We start from the raw sequence: 13,841 nt of genomic DNA on the forward strand, positions 1-13,841 counted from the left end.
GAGAGGCCGCCCCAGGCTACGAGAAGGTGCGCCTCGAGCTGGGAGGAAGGAGGGAGCTAGGTAGGCCCTTTAGCCACACCCCTCTCCTCACCACCCCTCCCCCTGGCTGCCAGCTGCCCAGACCCAAGCTCACAAGTGCCTGCCTGACAGCGGGCCCTGGATGGACTCTGCCCTTCCTTCCACATCCTGGCTCTAGAGAAGCCACCCCGATGATTAAGAAAGCAGCTCTCCTGATCAGAACCACTCTTCCTGGGTGCTGAGAGGACACCCCTCTGCATAACCTTAGTGGCCCAAACACCAGCAGGAGCAGCATCATCTCAGGGCAGGAGGCAGAATCGCCACTGCCCCCTTCCCCTCCCGACTGTCCCAGTCCTCACAGCCTACTTCCAGCCCCTGGCTGCCCAGGAAACTCCCTGCAGGCTTTCCAGGCTCCATGACTGCTTCTAGAATGCAGATGCCCAGGATGAAGAATGCCCTTTCTGAGAGTCATGGATTTACATCTCCATATGAACGCCCTGCAATCCCAGCTCACCCGAACAGCCCTCTATCGATCGCACCTTCCCAAAGGAGGCCCCCACCGTGGGCTCCCAGCAACCCAGTTGCCATGACAGAGCTGCTCAAGGAGAGCCCGTAGTCAACAAGAACAGCTCAGAACTTGGGGCTGGCTGGGAGCCTGTGGCCTGCCCGGACCCTAGCCCTATCTGCACCACCCTTCCCCATGAGAGGCACCTCCCCTGGACTGCAGTGGAAGAGCAGAGAACAGAAGTCATAGCCTGCATGCCCTGGGAAGGAGAGGCCCAGAGGATAGGCAGGAGTACTGGGAAGTGGAGCCCCTTCCCATTGAATGGCAGAGAAACCTGGCTTCAAATTCGAGAAGAGGGTAGCTGAACAGGAGGTTAGAGGTGTGGGCAAACAGATCCCAAAGGGCCTAGCAGCCGCAGCCCAACCCGCTGCTGTGCGGTGATGCAGCTGGGCCAGTGGGGCCTGAGGGAGGCCCTTGCTCTGAGCCACTCAGCACTCAGTATGGGCAGCGGCAGCTCTGCCTCCAGCCAGGGCAGCCCCTGACAACTCACGGGGCCACGAGAACAACACCAGGAAGGGACCCATGAGGCGTGTGTGGCACAGCAGATCAATGCACAGTGAACACTCCAGACCCCCTGTGCCATCCCTGCCAGCCTCCTTGGGAGGACCAGACTAGCCTCATTAAGCTAGTCCAGATAGGTCCAGAGAGGCCATGTGGAATATGAGAAAAACCAGGCTTTTTCAATTGAACTGAGTTGAAGTGTGTACCCCCAGGCCCTGTGAATGAGCCCCTACCTAGAAATAGGGTCTTAGTGGTTGGAATCAAGATGAGGTCATGCTGGGTTAGCACAGGCCTCAATCCCCTGACTGGTTCCTTATAAAGAAGGAATAAGCCAAGAATACCAAGGACTGCCAGCAACCACTGGAGGCATGGAGGTGTCCCCCCAGAGCCTTCACAAGGAGCCCAGCACCTTGCTCTTGGACTTCCAGCCACCAGAACTGTGAGGGGCTAAATCTCTATTGTGTTGAGACAGGTTTGTGATGACTGGTTTCAGCAGCCCTAGGAGACTTGTAGGGTAATAAAACAGCCTCCAATCTTAGCTCAACCCCTGCAGCTACAACCTTTTCATGATCCTGGGTTTTTTACCTCTAAGACCCTTGTTTAGCCCTGGAGTGTTTACCAAGCACCTGCTTAGCCCCCAGACACCATGCTGACACAGGCCCCAGGAGGAACAAGACTGCCATGAACCATGCTCGTGAGCCACAGTGCCCCAGGTGAGGCCAGGTGGTGGTGCAGGGGTGTTGGATGGGAGTCCAGCCCCGGCTTACAGGGTGCCCCATAACTTCCCCCGCTGGCATCTCTGGCTGTACCCGTAGAGCCTACCCCTTGGGCAGTGTGTGATTCACTGGAGCCTGCAGGCCAGGACCAGTCCACCAGGACCCAAAGCCACACTTCTGCTCCCTAACTCCCAGCAGGGAGGGTTAAACTGAGAGGTGAACCTCTGGCAACTGTCGCTGCTTCTAACACATGGCTTCTGACCCGTAACATCTGGTGTCGGGATACCATTTTCTTTTGGGAAGTGGTGTTGCTGAGAAGCCCTGCCTCGTGCTGTCTCACTCTGGGATGGCACGGCGGAGCTGCGCCTCCAGAGAGGAGAGCAGAGTCACCAGTGCAGGCCACCACGGGGGAGAGCTGTGGCTGAGAGCCGGCATGGTACCAGGCATGACATGAGCATTTCATGACAGGAAAGCTGGAGTCAGAGCAGCGCATGTCTGGCCCAGAGTGTCCTGTCCGGCATGCTCTCCCCAGGAGGGGTCCAAGGAGTAGGCAAGAAACAGCTGACACCCCACTTGAACTAGGGCCTGGCTCCTGGGCGCCCATGTGGCCACAGGTAGAGAACTTGAACACTAGATACTGGAGCTTGTGTGGCTTGAGTGGGGCTCATGTTTTCTACTTGGGGAACCACACAACACTCCTGTCGTGGCCTCCCCGTCCGTGGTCATTGGCGTGGCCCCTGGAGTTGTTCCACACCACAGTTTGGAGGCTCTTCCTACAAGGTCAGCGACACGCGACACTGAGCTCAGAGAGCAGCAGGGCTTCTTCAGTGTGAGGGTGCAGGCATGTTGTTTTCTGTACTCTGGGCTGGGGGACTCTGGTGACAGGCAGGGTGAGTGGGTGCCATGTCCCATGACAAAAGAGGCTGCATGCAAATTCCCCACTGCAATTTACAGCTGCTCTAGTACCACGTCTGTCTGTCTTCTGAAGTGAAATGTACATTTGCTTCGAGAATTGAGATACAGGGTTCTTGCTGGAGCATTTTCATCAACTCATTGCTAGATTGTTTTTTTAAGACTTGACAGTGTTTAAATCTGTCTGCGGGATTGTTTTCAGGCACTAAGTACTTCATTTTAAGGCTGCAGGGGGCTGAATTCACTAATCCTCTTCATCCGGAGTCCCTGAATAGAGACCCAATTCCGGGCTTTTATAAATTAAGCATAATCCTTCCAGGCCTAGAATGAGAAGCAGGAACCCACAGTCATAACAGCTTTTCTTAAAAGCCTTCATGTTCTGGTGAACAAGACTTTAAAGGCCAGGAGATTCCCATTGGTCAGCATATTCAAGAGCCAAAGGCCAAGCGAAGACCCAGCCCCTCTTGTCACGAACAACACTAACACTTAGAAGAGAAGCCCCTGACCACAGCACCCCAGCAAACTGCCGAAAGAACCTTTGGGTTGGGGGCAAAGGAGGAGGGGAAACATTTAAAATGAAGACCAGGAAGTCCATGTTTAAGGTGGCCACAGCTTCAGGGAATGCACCTTCAGTTCCGTGACGACACCCCGTGGTGACCGTGGTTGAACTATGTCCCAACTCTCTGGTCACCCCCGCCCCCTCCAGCTATCTGGACGAGGCAGATCATTCTGATGGCATCTCTAACCATTTCTAAATGTATGTTCCACCACCGTGGCCCACCAGGCCTGGGCACCCCTGTCCTGATGGCAGGTGGGAGGGCCGAGTGACCCCAACTCACACTCAAGCTCCCAACCAGCCCCATAGCTTCACGTATGCAGCTTTAGGCATCTCAGAGCCTCAGTTGTTTTCTCTGCAAAATTAGAACAATCCCTCCCCTGCAGCCAAGTTCTCAATGGAAAGAAAAACAAGAGGGCCCTGGAATCTCCTCTAAGGTCAGGGAGTGCGATCATCAACCTCCGGGAGACCTTTGCCCCACTCTCCGCACACCCATCATTCAAGGTGTTTCAAGGTGCCTGCCACATGTCCTTGGGTCCTGGGAGCACAGTCTGCTGCCTGCTCATTCTGGAAGATTCTAAGTGGTGCTCCAGGGAAGCCAGACAGCAGAACCTAGCATGCTGCAGATGGGATAAACCAGCCTCTGAGCTCTGGGGTTTAACACCAAAGGGAAAAAAAAAAAAAAGACTCCTGGCTCCTGGGAGGGCCCATCTAGAAAAAGGATCCTACCAAGATTCAGTTGATTTAACCCATAATCACACAGTTAAAATCCCCCTGGAGCCCCGCAGCCCTTCACATGCCCAGACATGGCCAGCTGCCGCTTAAGGGTCTGACATCCCACTGAAGGTAAAGCAGACATTCAGCCCAGTCTAGCTGCTGACCAGAGGTCAGAGCAGGATAGTCGTCCCCTGGTTCTACTGAACCTCTCCCATCCTGACTCGCTGGATCCCAGCCCAAGCACAAGCCCTGGGTTCACCAGAGCAGCCAGGAGGAAACCCTTCCTTCCTACACCCACGCACAGCACTGGAAACGGCGTGGTCCTTGCTGAGAGCTCCCAGAGCTCCCCCCTCTGAAATGTTCCCCCGATGTTTTGTTGGACTCTGGTTTGCCTTTCCCCAATCTGGGCAGCCTGCCCTCCTGGGCCATGTCCCCAAAGGCTCAGGCTGCAGTGTCCCCTCAGGTCTTTCCCTCTGCAGGGGTCAGAGGAGGGCAGGGTAGTGCTGGTGGTTCCCTGAGTGGTATGTGGGTGTGCTCCCACCCCAAGGGCTCGAGGGCACTGCTATGTGAGGCTCCCTGGCACTAGAAGAGATCTCGACTCTGACTTCATTGGAGAAAAACACTTGGGACCCCCAGTGGCCACTCCTCAGTTAAAGTAACTGAAGAGCCACCACCAAGGGACTAAGCTTCCAGGCACAGACTGGGAGAGACCCCTGCATCCATCAGCCTGCCAATGCACATCACTCAGGCACCACCTGCAGGGGATCCCAGGCCTGGCGGTGTGGCAGAGGCAAGGAGGGGGCTGCACAGGCTTGAGTTCAACACTAGTCGGAGGAGGAAACAGAGAGCTCCCAGCCTAGACTGTGAAGGGGACACATTCGGAGGAGGAAAGCTGCTAGGATCAAGGCAGGCAGGAGTGGCACAGAAAGGCAGGAGGGCCAGCAAAGGGAAAAGGCAGGAAACGGCAGAGACAGGAGCATGGGCCCCAGTGGGAGACAGAGCTGAGGTAGGAGACGGGGCCTTGAATGACAGCTCAGGGGGCTGAGGACACAGCAGGGGTGTCCCTGCTGCCAAGTGAACAAGGCAATTGGGATTTCTCACCAAGCCTGATCTGCTCTGTAAAGGGTAGGTGCTCACCAGTGTCCACCATCCCTGAGGGGAAAGAAACGCCCTCCACAGTGGCCCCAGTAAAGTCAGAGATGAGCTGGGTAAACTCGTGGGTCCCAGAATCTCCGGAGACGATGCCTGAGGTAGGGTGCAGCCATAGGCCAGATGAGCTACAAGGGCAGCGGAGACAGAGCCCCCACAATGTGGATGCTCATGTGTCTCATGAGGGCCCATGGGGAAGGATGGGACTAAGGACCTCCACACTGCCCCAAGCCCTCGGCATTTTCCTGGCTAGTAAACTGGAAGGAATAATAGTCCAGCCAGGAGTCAGCAGGCACCGTCCACAAAGTGGACTCTGCAGGCTATCACTCTTGCACATTCTCCTTTCCCTTCTTCTTACAACTCTTTCGAAATGGAAAACCACCCTGAGGCCCAGGGTTATATAAGATCAGGCAGGACTTGGCCCACAGGCTACAGTTGGGCTGAGCCTGGTCCAGAGCCCTTGTCCCGGGTTGGCCGCAAGAACACTTCCATAGGGGTCAGAGCTGCAAGTGTGCTGGCTGCTCTGTGAGGTTGAAGCACCCAGCTGGGTCACCCCACCATCTGCACACTGCTGCCCCCCGCCCCCTGCTGGCCTTTGTTGGGGGGCTTTTCCAGGGGTCAGCTCCTTTAGGCAAGCCTCCATTACTGGTGACTTCGGCAGCGTCTGAAACCGGGCCTTCCTCCCCAGCTGCAGTCTGCTCTCTGATTCTAGCAGCCTATGCTCAAGACTGAGCCTTGGGCCTTTCCCAAGGTGGTCACTTCACAAAAAGCCACCAGACCCCAAGAACAGAATTGGGGCTGCCTAGAAGGTCTCAGCTCATAGGTAGAAAGTTCTCGGCAGCCTGTAGAAGGTGGGTGGGAGGGGGTAAGGCTAGTGCCTGCCTCAGATGACACGTTCTCCAGGCTTCTCCACACTGGCTCACCCCACCCTGGCGGCTCTCGCAGGAAGCACATGGGGGTAGGCGGGCACCCTTTCCAAAATGCACAGGCTGGACTCTACCGAGCTGGGGCCCCACACACTAAAGGCCTAGAAAGGCCCCTGCCCCTGGCCTAGGTCTCCCAGACTTCTGAGCATGGCATTAGGAGACTTTCAGGCTGTGCTTCTATTTTCAGATTTTCAAACTTTAAATGTTTTACATTTCCATTTTTTAAATACATTTCATCTCGAAGGATCACTTATCACTTTTAACCCTTGGCTCTTTCCAAAAAGAAACAGGAATGTCCTAGTTTGGGGGTAGATGGACCCCACCCTGAGCAGCACCTGCTTGGGCTCCCAGGAGTCTCCTGAGCATCCTGGCCCTGGTGTCTAAGGCCTGAGAAGACCCGACCTATAGGTGCTGGTTGGTTGTGTCTTGGCAACTGCATTTGGCTACAAAGGAAACACATGTCTGAGTATCTTAAAACAATAAAATTCCGAATCAGTTTAGTTAACAGTGCCAGGAATAAGTCCCATTAGAAAAAGTGATTCCACTAAAGAAACCACCTAAAGAATTCAGGACCAGGACCAGCAGGTAGGGGAGTGGTTACGTCACTGGACTCCCACGTGGTTAACCATGGTTCGAGTCCCAGACACAGGGCATATGTGCGTATGTGCCCAAAATCCTGAGATGAGAATGGAGGAGAAGGGATTGCGGTATGGCCATCCCCCCTTGGGTGATTTCTGGCTTTCTGTGTCTACAGAGAGCACATGTACCCTATAGCAAAAAAAAAAAAACTCTCTAAGAGGGTTCAGGACCCTCCGCGGGCTGCTCACTTCTAAGGAGGAGGGCACGTCACCCGGTCTGTGTTGTGTGCACCCTCTGAAGACTGACGAGGTCTGGGGCGCAGGATGGGCTCCGGCGGGAATGCATGCAGCAAACGCGCGCATGCTCCCCACGTGGCAACACACCTGCACGGTCACAGATGCCGGTGGCGGCAGCAGCTGCACTTGTGCCTTTCCTAGTGAAACCCTCCCTCCCCTGACTATGCCAGGGCTGTTCCAACCCTTCTGGTTCTGTTGCAGATAAACCCGAGGAGATAGTCCCAGCCTCCAAGCCTTCCCGAACCGCTGAGAACATGGCTGTGGAGTCCAGGGTGGCGACCATCAAGCAGCGGCCCACTAGCCGGTGCTTCCCGGCTGTCTCGGACATGAATGTAAGTGGTGGGCCCTGGGGACACAGACAGGGGTCTAGCGTGGCCCAGGGAGCCAGCAGCAGGACTTGGCATGAGTGGGGACAGCTATTTCCCCAGTTGAGGCTCATGTTCTGCTTGGTCTAGACACAGAGCCTAAATCCAAGTGACCATGGCAGGGGTACCCTGGGTCGGAAGCACAAGCTGGAGTCCTGGCCTTACTACCCACTTACACAGCCTCAGCCTCAGCCCTTGAAAAAACTGGCTCTGCTCAGCTAAGGATCCATGAGCAGGTGGAAGAGAGTAGTCTTAGGAGTCCCCTTTAGACAGAAGGGACCGTGGCACCTGTCTACCCTAAAGAAAGGCGGGGGCAGAGGCCTGGCAAGGGCCCCTCAGCTGCTTCTCGCCATTCTCCAGGCACCACCTGTGCCTGCTCTTCACACCAGAGCACTTCCAGCACCATCCTTAGGACACCGCCCCTCACCTCTTCCATCCTGGATGGTCCCCAATCCCTGACCAGCTTTGTGCGACGGCTGCCCTTGCCTTTCCAAAGAGCCAGGCCCTCCCTTACCCAGCTTCAGAGGCTTCAGGGCCCAGGTGAGACTGCCTCTCCCTGCTGGGGTCAGAGAGCTTGCACACAAACTGTTTCTACCGAGCGTTTACATCTCTCGCTTTCCCTGAGCCCCTGCCCCGTGCTCCAGCATGGGTGGCCAGGAATCTCAGCTTTGCAGATAAAGCAGCAGCTTGGAGCAGACAAAGGGTTGGGCAGGAACTCTATTTCCAGGATGGAAGAGGTATGCTCTGGGATCCTCTTAAAACAGGCCAGAGAAGGGAGGAAGTGGGGACAGCCCAACCACTGCAGACCTAGCACTGTGCTCCGGGGACATCCACAGCACACTCCAGCTCTCCACGCGCCACACTCACCTACTGGTGCCCACATCTGGTTTACCTTGATACACACTGTGGGGCCGGTGCTAGTAGCCCATTGATGGAGAAGGAAAATGGAGCCTGCAGCTGGAGGACTTGGGCCAAGATCACACAGCATGTGGGGAGCACAGGGTGAACTGGGTCAGAGCCTACTGCCCACCACTCTGATCCCCAAGCAACATCTGTCCTGGCCCATTCTCTAGAACGGGCCAGAGACCTGTCTATCCAGCTGCTCTGGTGAATGGTGTCCCGGCAGACCATGGTTTCACAGCATCGGGTGTCTGGCATCTCATTAGGGCCAGAGGCCCACACCATCGAGAGCTAACGGGGAAGGAGCAGACGGGCACCTCCTGGGTCCTCGGTGCTGCTGTCTCATCCACCTCACTCACTGGAGACTTGAGATCATTCCCAGAAACGGCCCCAAGAAGCCACAGTGGTGGAAGCCGACTGTGACTGGAGCTTCCTGTCACCTTCTGGGCCCTGCTGTCATGGGAGGGGCCAGGGCCACGTCTCACCTAGGCTCTCTGATTTGCAGTCCGTGTACGAGCGCCAAGGGATTGCGGTGATGACCCCCACTGTTCCTGGGAGCCCAAAAGGCCCGTTTCTGGGCATCCCTCGAGGTACGATGCGAAGGCAGAAATCGATAGGTAAGAAACGTGACCCTCACCTGCAGAAGTTGCCCCTTGGCTTCGAATGCCCCTCAGAGCCCCTCGGGAGGTCTGGTCATCATGTCCTAGCACTGCCCTGCCAGAGCGCAAGTCGCTGGCTTCACCTGCCAGGTGACCATGTGAACCGCTGGCCATTTGGAACTTTCTATTCCATGGGATACAAAATCCTGGGTGGTTTCCTCAACCCTGCAAGCCAAGTTATATGTACTAATAGCAGTAGGGTGGGGGTACTGCCGGGAAGGAAGGTGGAGGATGGACAGCGGGTGGTCCGGGCCAGCGGCTCAACTCCTCACCCTGCACAGCCCAGAGCGGGCAAGTCGAGTGGGTTCCCTGCGTTGACAAACACTGCTGGATGAGCTCAACGGACACACTTCTAAGGGTGGCTGGGTCAGGTTTTCCAATGCTCATGACATGATGTGCTGTGCTGTAGAAAACTGCTCACCTTCTTGGTTAACATCTCGGCTATCCCTACTGGCTCTGCCACAGGCAAAGGTGAACACGACTCTTTGAGACAGTCCCTTTGTGACATCATCTAGCACTCTGTGCCAGGTAGATTCTCATGGCAGCTGGGCCACTGGCGGACACTGGTGAACCTCTGCCATCTAAAGTAAAGAGTGTTTGCGGCAGCTGCCCTGGGCAGCCCTGGCCCGCCCTGCCGCAAGGGAACGCTGGTCTCTGGTTCTGGAAATGCCTCTGAGCGGTGCTATTTGAATGAGTGGCTTGTTTACTACTAGCTTGAGGTGGATGACAGTAAGCAACAACTGAATAGATGACCGTGAAGGTGACGTCAACTGTTCATAGAACTCACCCGTGACCAGCGAGCTCAGGGCACAGTGGCATCTTCGCTGTGTTTTATCACAGGCTCTTTTTACTGGTTAATAACAATTGATTTCCTCCTGTCAGACAGCAGAATCTTTCTATCAGGTTAGTGAATCCTTACAGTTTGGAATCTGTAATTTGAATGTAACCCAATTTACTTTATAAGGTGTATTCTTAAATTGTTACTCCTTGGGAACGTAACTATCAGACAAACCAACGCGTAGCACGTGGTCGCTGAAGAATGCCTTTAGTGACCTATCTTTGCGATGCCAAAATATTCTCCCACAAGGAGTCTGTTCAATTTGGAATACCCTTATCAAATGGAAGTTTTCTTTGGAACAAATTACTGTAGTGTGTCCTAGGAATTTTTTTGATTTCCAGTTATTCATTTTGCTACCTCTTTGAAAACCCTGCATGCCCCCGACATGAGACCCCAGTCCTCCGTGTCTGTCGACGTGTGTGTGTGTTGCTTCCCCTTCCCGGAGTGCACTCTGTGGATGTGTTCGTGTTGTGAACTGTGGAACAGTCTGCAAAGTCGTATCAGGTGTCACGCCCAGGCTACACTGCTGGCCATCGAAGGCCTTCCCGCATCCAACATCCATGTGCTTTCATGGGTCAAGTCATGGAACCACCTGACTTGGTGCCAAGTCAGCTGAATTTGGACCCCAGCTACCACGATCACAGCAGCCCGCTACACCGCTCGGCCCTCCTGCAGGAACCTGGGCCCAGCAGGGCTTCTAGATGCCGTCAGCTGAGGCCGACGGCGGAGTGCTCGCTCAGGGTCCTGCTTCTGGCTGAGTTGGGGTGTTTGGTTACAGAAGGGATCTGGGCTCCCTCCCCTCAAAGGCCCATTTCAGAAGCCAAAGAGCCTTTCCTCTGAGCCAGCCACCTCACAGTCCCCCTCCTGAGGGCCCAGGGTGCTCAACACAGAGAGCTCTCAACATAACTAAAAAAGTCAGACAACAAAGGCTCATGTCACTGTAGGAGACCATGGTGGTGACACAGCCTCACAGCACATACAGGCCACGGTGGGCAGACAGCCCTGCTTAAAGGTGGCAGGGACACCAACAACACAGCTGTCCTTGACGGTGGTCCAGTCCTTCACTCTGCACACTGTCTGTGCCATGTAAGCTACTGCAGCAGCACCCACACCTGCGGCCCCCATGCTCTAACTTCAGACAGGCCAGTAATAGCCCCAGGGCCACAGACCCTAAGAAGTCCCATTGGCACGGATCCCGCTCCTGATCTAGTCCGCCCCCGCCTGGGCACTGGCACGCACACACACGCCGGAGAAAGTGCACACTTAGTGTCGGGCCTGGCCGCCCTGGCCCCACGCGGCTCGGCGCCACGGCACGTGCCCTGTTCGGACATCTCTGCGTGCTCACTGCATCCCCATTCCTCCTTCTGCTTCTTTTTCCTTTGGCTCAGAATGGGCCAAGGCAGCCCCCTGGCATTGTGGCTTGTGCTGTGTTTCATGACGTGTGTTCTGTCTGAGTCTGTGAGTTTGCAAAGATGTGGTGTTTCAAGTCATCCTAGGAACTTAGCAGCGTCCAGTGCTGTTGGGGTTTAAACTGAACACGCCTGTGCTCTACCCTAGGAATCACAGAGGAAGAGCGCCAATTTCTGGCCCCTCCAATGCTGAAGTTCACCAGAAGCCTGTCCATGCCGGACACCTCCGAGGACATCCCTCCCCCACCGCAGTCTGTGCCCCCATCTCCACCACCTCCTTCCCCCACGGCTTACAACTGCCCCAAGTCCCCGACTCCAAGAGTCTATGGGACCATCAAGCCTGCGTTCAATCAGAATTCGGCCGCCAAGGTGTCGCCAGCCACCAGATCCGACACGGTGGCCACCATGATGAGGGAAAAGGGCATGTACTACAGGCGAGAGCTAGACCGCTACTCCCTGGACTCCGACGACCTCTACGCGCGGACCGCCGCTCCCCAGGCCAATTTCCGCAACAAGAGGGGCCAGATGCCGGAGAACCCGTACTCGGAGGTGGGCAAGATCGCGAGCAAAGCCGTCTACGTGCCGGCCAAGCCCGCCCGGCGGAAGGGGATGCTGGTGAAGCAGTCCAACGTGGAGGACAGCCCCGAGAAGACGTGCTCCATCCCCATCCCCACCATCATCGTGAAGGAGCCCTCCACCAGCAGCAGCGGCAAGAGCAGCCAGGGCAGCAGCATGGAGGTCGACCCTCAGGCCCCTGAGCCACCTGGCCAGCTGCGGCCTGAAGACAGCCTGACCGTCAGCAGCCCCTTTGCCGCCGCCATTGCCGGAGCCGTCCGCGACCGGGAGAAGCGACTGGAAGCCAGGAGGAACTCGCCAGCCTTCCTCTCCACAGACCTAGGCGATGAGGATGTCGGTCTAGGGCCGCCCGCCCCCAGGATGCGGCCCTCCACGTTCGCAGAGGACGGCGGCTTTGGCGAGGAGGATGGCGCCGAGCAGCTGCCGTCCCCCACGCCAGGGGCAGCACCCAGGGAGCCCGAGAACCACTTTGTGAGTGGTGTGGAGGCCGGTGCTCAGGGTGAGGCTGGGAGGCCACTGAATTCCACGTCCAAAGCCAAGGGGTCCGAGGGCAGCCCAGGAGCGCCCCCCAAGAGCAGCAATGCAGCCAGCCCTGAGAATTATGTCCACCCACTCACAGGCAGGCTGCTGGATCCCAGCTCGCCGCTGGCCTTGGCACTCTCCGCAAGGGACCGAGCCATGAAGGAGTCCCAGCAGGGATCCAAGGGGGAGGCCCCCAAGGCCGACCTCAACAAACCTCTTTATATTGATACCAAAATGCGGCCCAGCGTGGAAGCAGGCTTCCCTCCCGTCACCAGGCAGAATACCCGGGGGCCCCTGAGGCGGCAGGAGACAGAGAATAAGTACGAGACTGACCTGGGCAAGGACCGGAAAGGCGACGACAAGAAGAACATGCTCATCAACATCATGGACACGTCCCAGCAGAAGTCGGCGGGCCTGCTGATGGTACACACCGTGGACGCCGCCAAGTCGGATGACTCCCTGGAGGAGGAGGATGAGAAAGCGGACGTGGAGATGACGCTGGACAACTCGCCGACCGAGGTGCCGGAAGGTGTCTCCGAAACCGAAGGTGCTTTACAGATCTCCGCTGCCCCCGAGCCCGCCACCACGCCCGTCAGAACCATCGTGGCGGCGGGCTCCATGGAGGAGGCGGTGATTTTGCCATTCCGCATCCCTCCTCCCCCTCTGGCATCCGTAGATCTGGATGAGGATTTTATTTTTACAGAGCCATTGCCTCCTCCCCTGGAATTTGCAAATAGTTTTGATATCCCCGATGACCGCGCTGCGTCCGTCCCTGCTCTCTCAGACTTGGTCAAGCAGAAAAAAAATGACACCCCCCAGCCCCCTGCGTTGAACTCCAGCCAGCCAACTCACTCTGCAGATAGCAAGAAGCCAGCGGGTCTTTCGAACTGTCTGCCTGCCTCCTTTCTGCCACCCCCCGAAAGCTTGGACGCTGTCGCCGACTCTGGGATCGAGGAGGTGGACAGTCGGAGCAGCAGTGACCACCATCTCGAGACGACCAGCACTATCTCCACAGTGTCCAGCATCTCCACCCTGTCTTCCGAAGGTGCGGAGACCATGGACACCTGCACAGTCTATGCAGATGGGCAAGCATTTATGGTTGACAAACCCCCAGTACCTCCTAAGCCAAAAATGAAGCCCATAATACACAAAAGCAATGCACTTTATCAAGATGCGCTCGTGGAAGAGGACGTAGATAGCTTTGTCATCCCCCCACCCGCACCCCCGCCCCCGCCGGGCAGTGCCCAGCCTGGGATGGCGAAAGTCATCCAGCCAAGGACCTCCAAGTTGTGGGGTGACATCACAGAGGTCAAAAGCCCAATTCTCTCAGGCCCCAAGGCAAATGTTATTAGTGAATTGAACTCAATCCTGCAGCAAATGAACCGAGAGAAATCGGCCAAGCCGGGGGAAGGACTGGATTCGCCAACAGGAGCCAAGTCTGCCAGCCTCATTCCAAGGTAAGTCCCACGGTTAGCTTGGGCGCGCACTGCCCAACGTGCACACTGGCCGGTGCTGGCCAGGAAAAGCCCTTGGGGAGCGGCCCAGGTGCTCGTGAAGAGGCAGACCCATGAAGCCTTCTGCAGGCTACACCTGGTTCGCAGTCACTCCACTCCTGTACCACATCCTCCTGGACCCCG

General features: G+C 56.4%; 1 protein-coding gene across 1 annotated transcript in view; it reads left to right on the forward strand.

Annotated features, from left to right (window-relative positions):
* The window catches only part of SHANK2 (SH3 and multiple ankyrin repeat domains 2), a 34,959-nt gene that overhangs the window by 5,097 nt on the left and 16,021 nt on the right, over positions 1-13,841 (forward strand). Inside the window, exons 6-9 of the mRNA XM_006171348.3 lie at positions 7,137-7,267; positions 8,706-8,790; positions 9,742-9,762; positions 11,255-13,661. Of these exons, the coding sequence (XP_006171410.1) occupies positions 7,137-7,267; positions 8,706-8,790; positions 9,742-9,762; positions 11,255-13,661 (2,644 nt within the window). The remainder of the gene's footprint in view (positions 1-7,136; positions 7,268-8,705; positions 8,791-9,741; positions 9,763-11,254; positions 13,662-13,841) is intronic.

The sequence above is a fragment of the Tupaia chinensis genome, unplaced genomic scaffold, assembly GCF_000334495.1.
Source record: "Tupaia chinensis unplaced genomic scaffold, TupChi_1.0 Scaffold149501_1, whole genome shotgun sequence".
In the NCBI taxonomy this organism is placed as follows: Eukaryota; Metazoa; Chordata; class Mammalia; order Scandentia; family Tupaiidae; genus Tupaia; species Tupaia belangeri.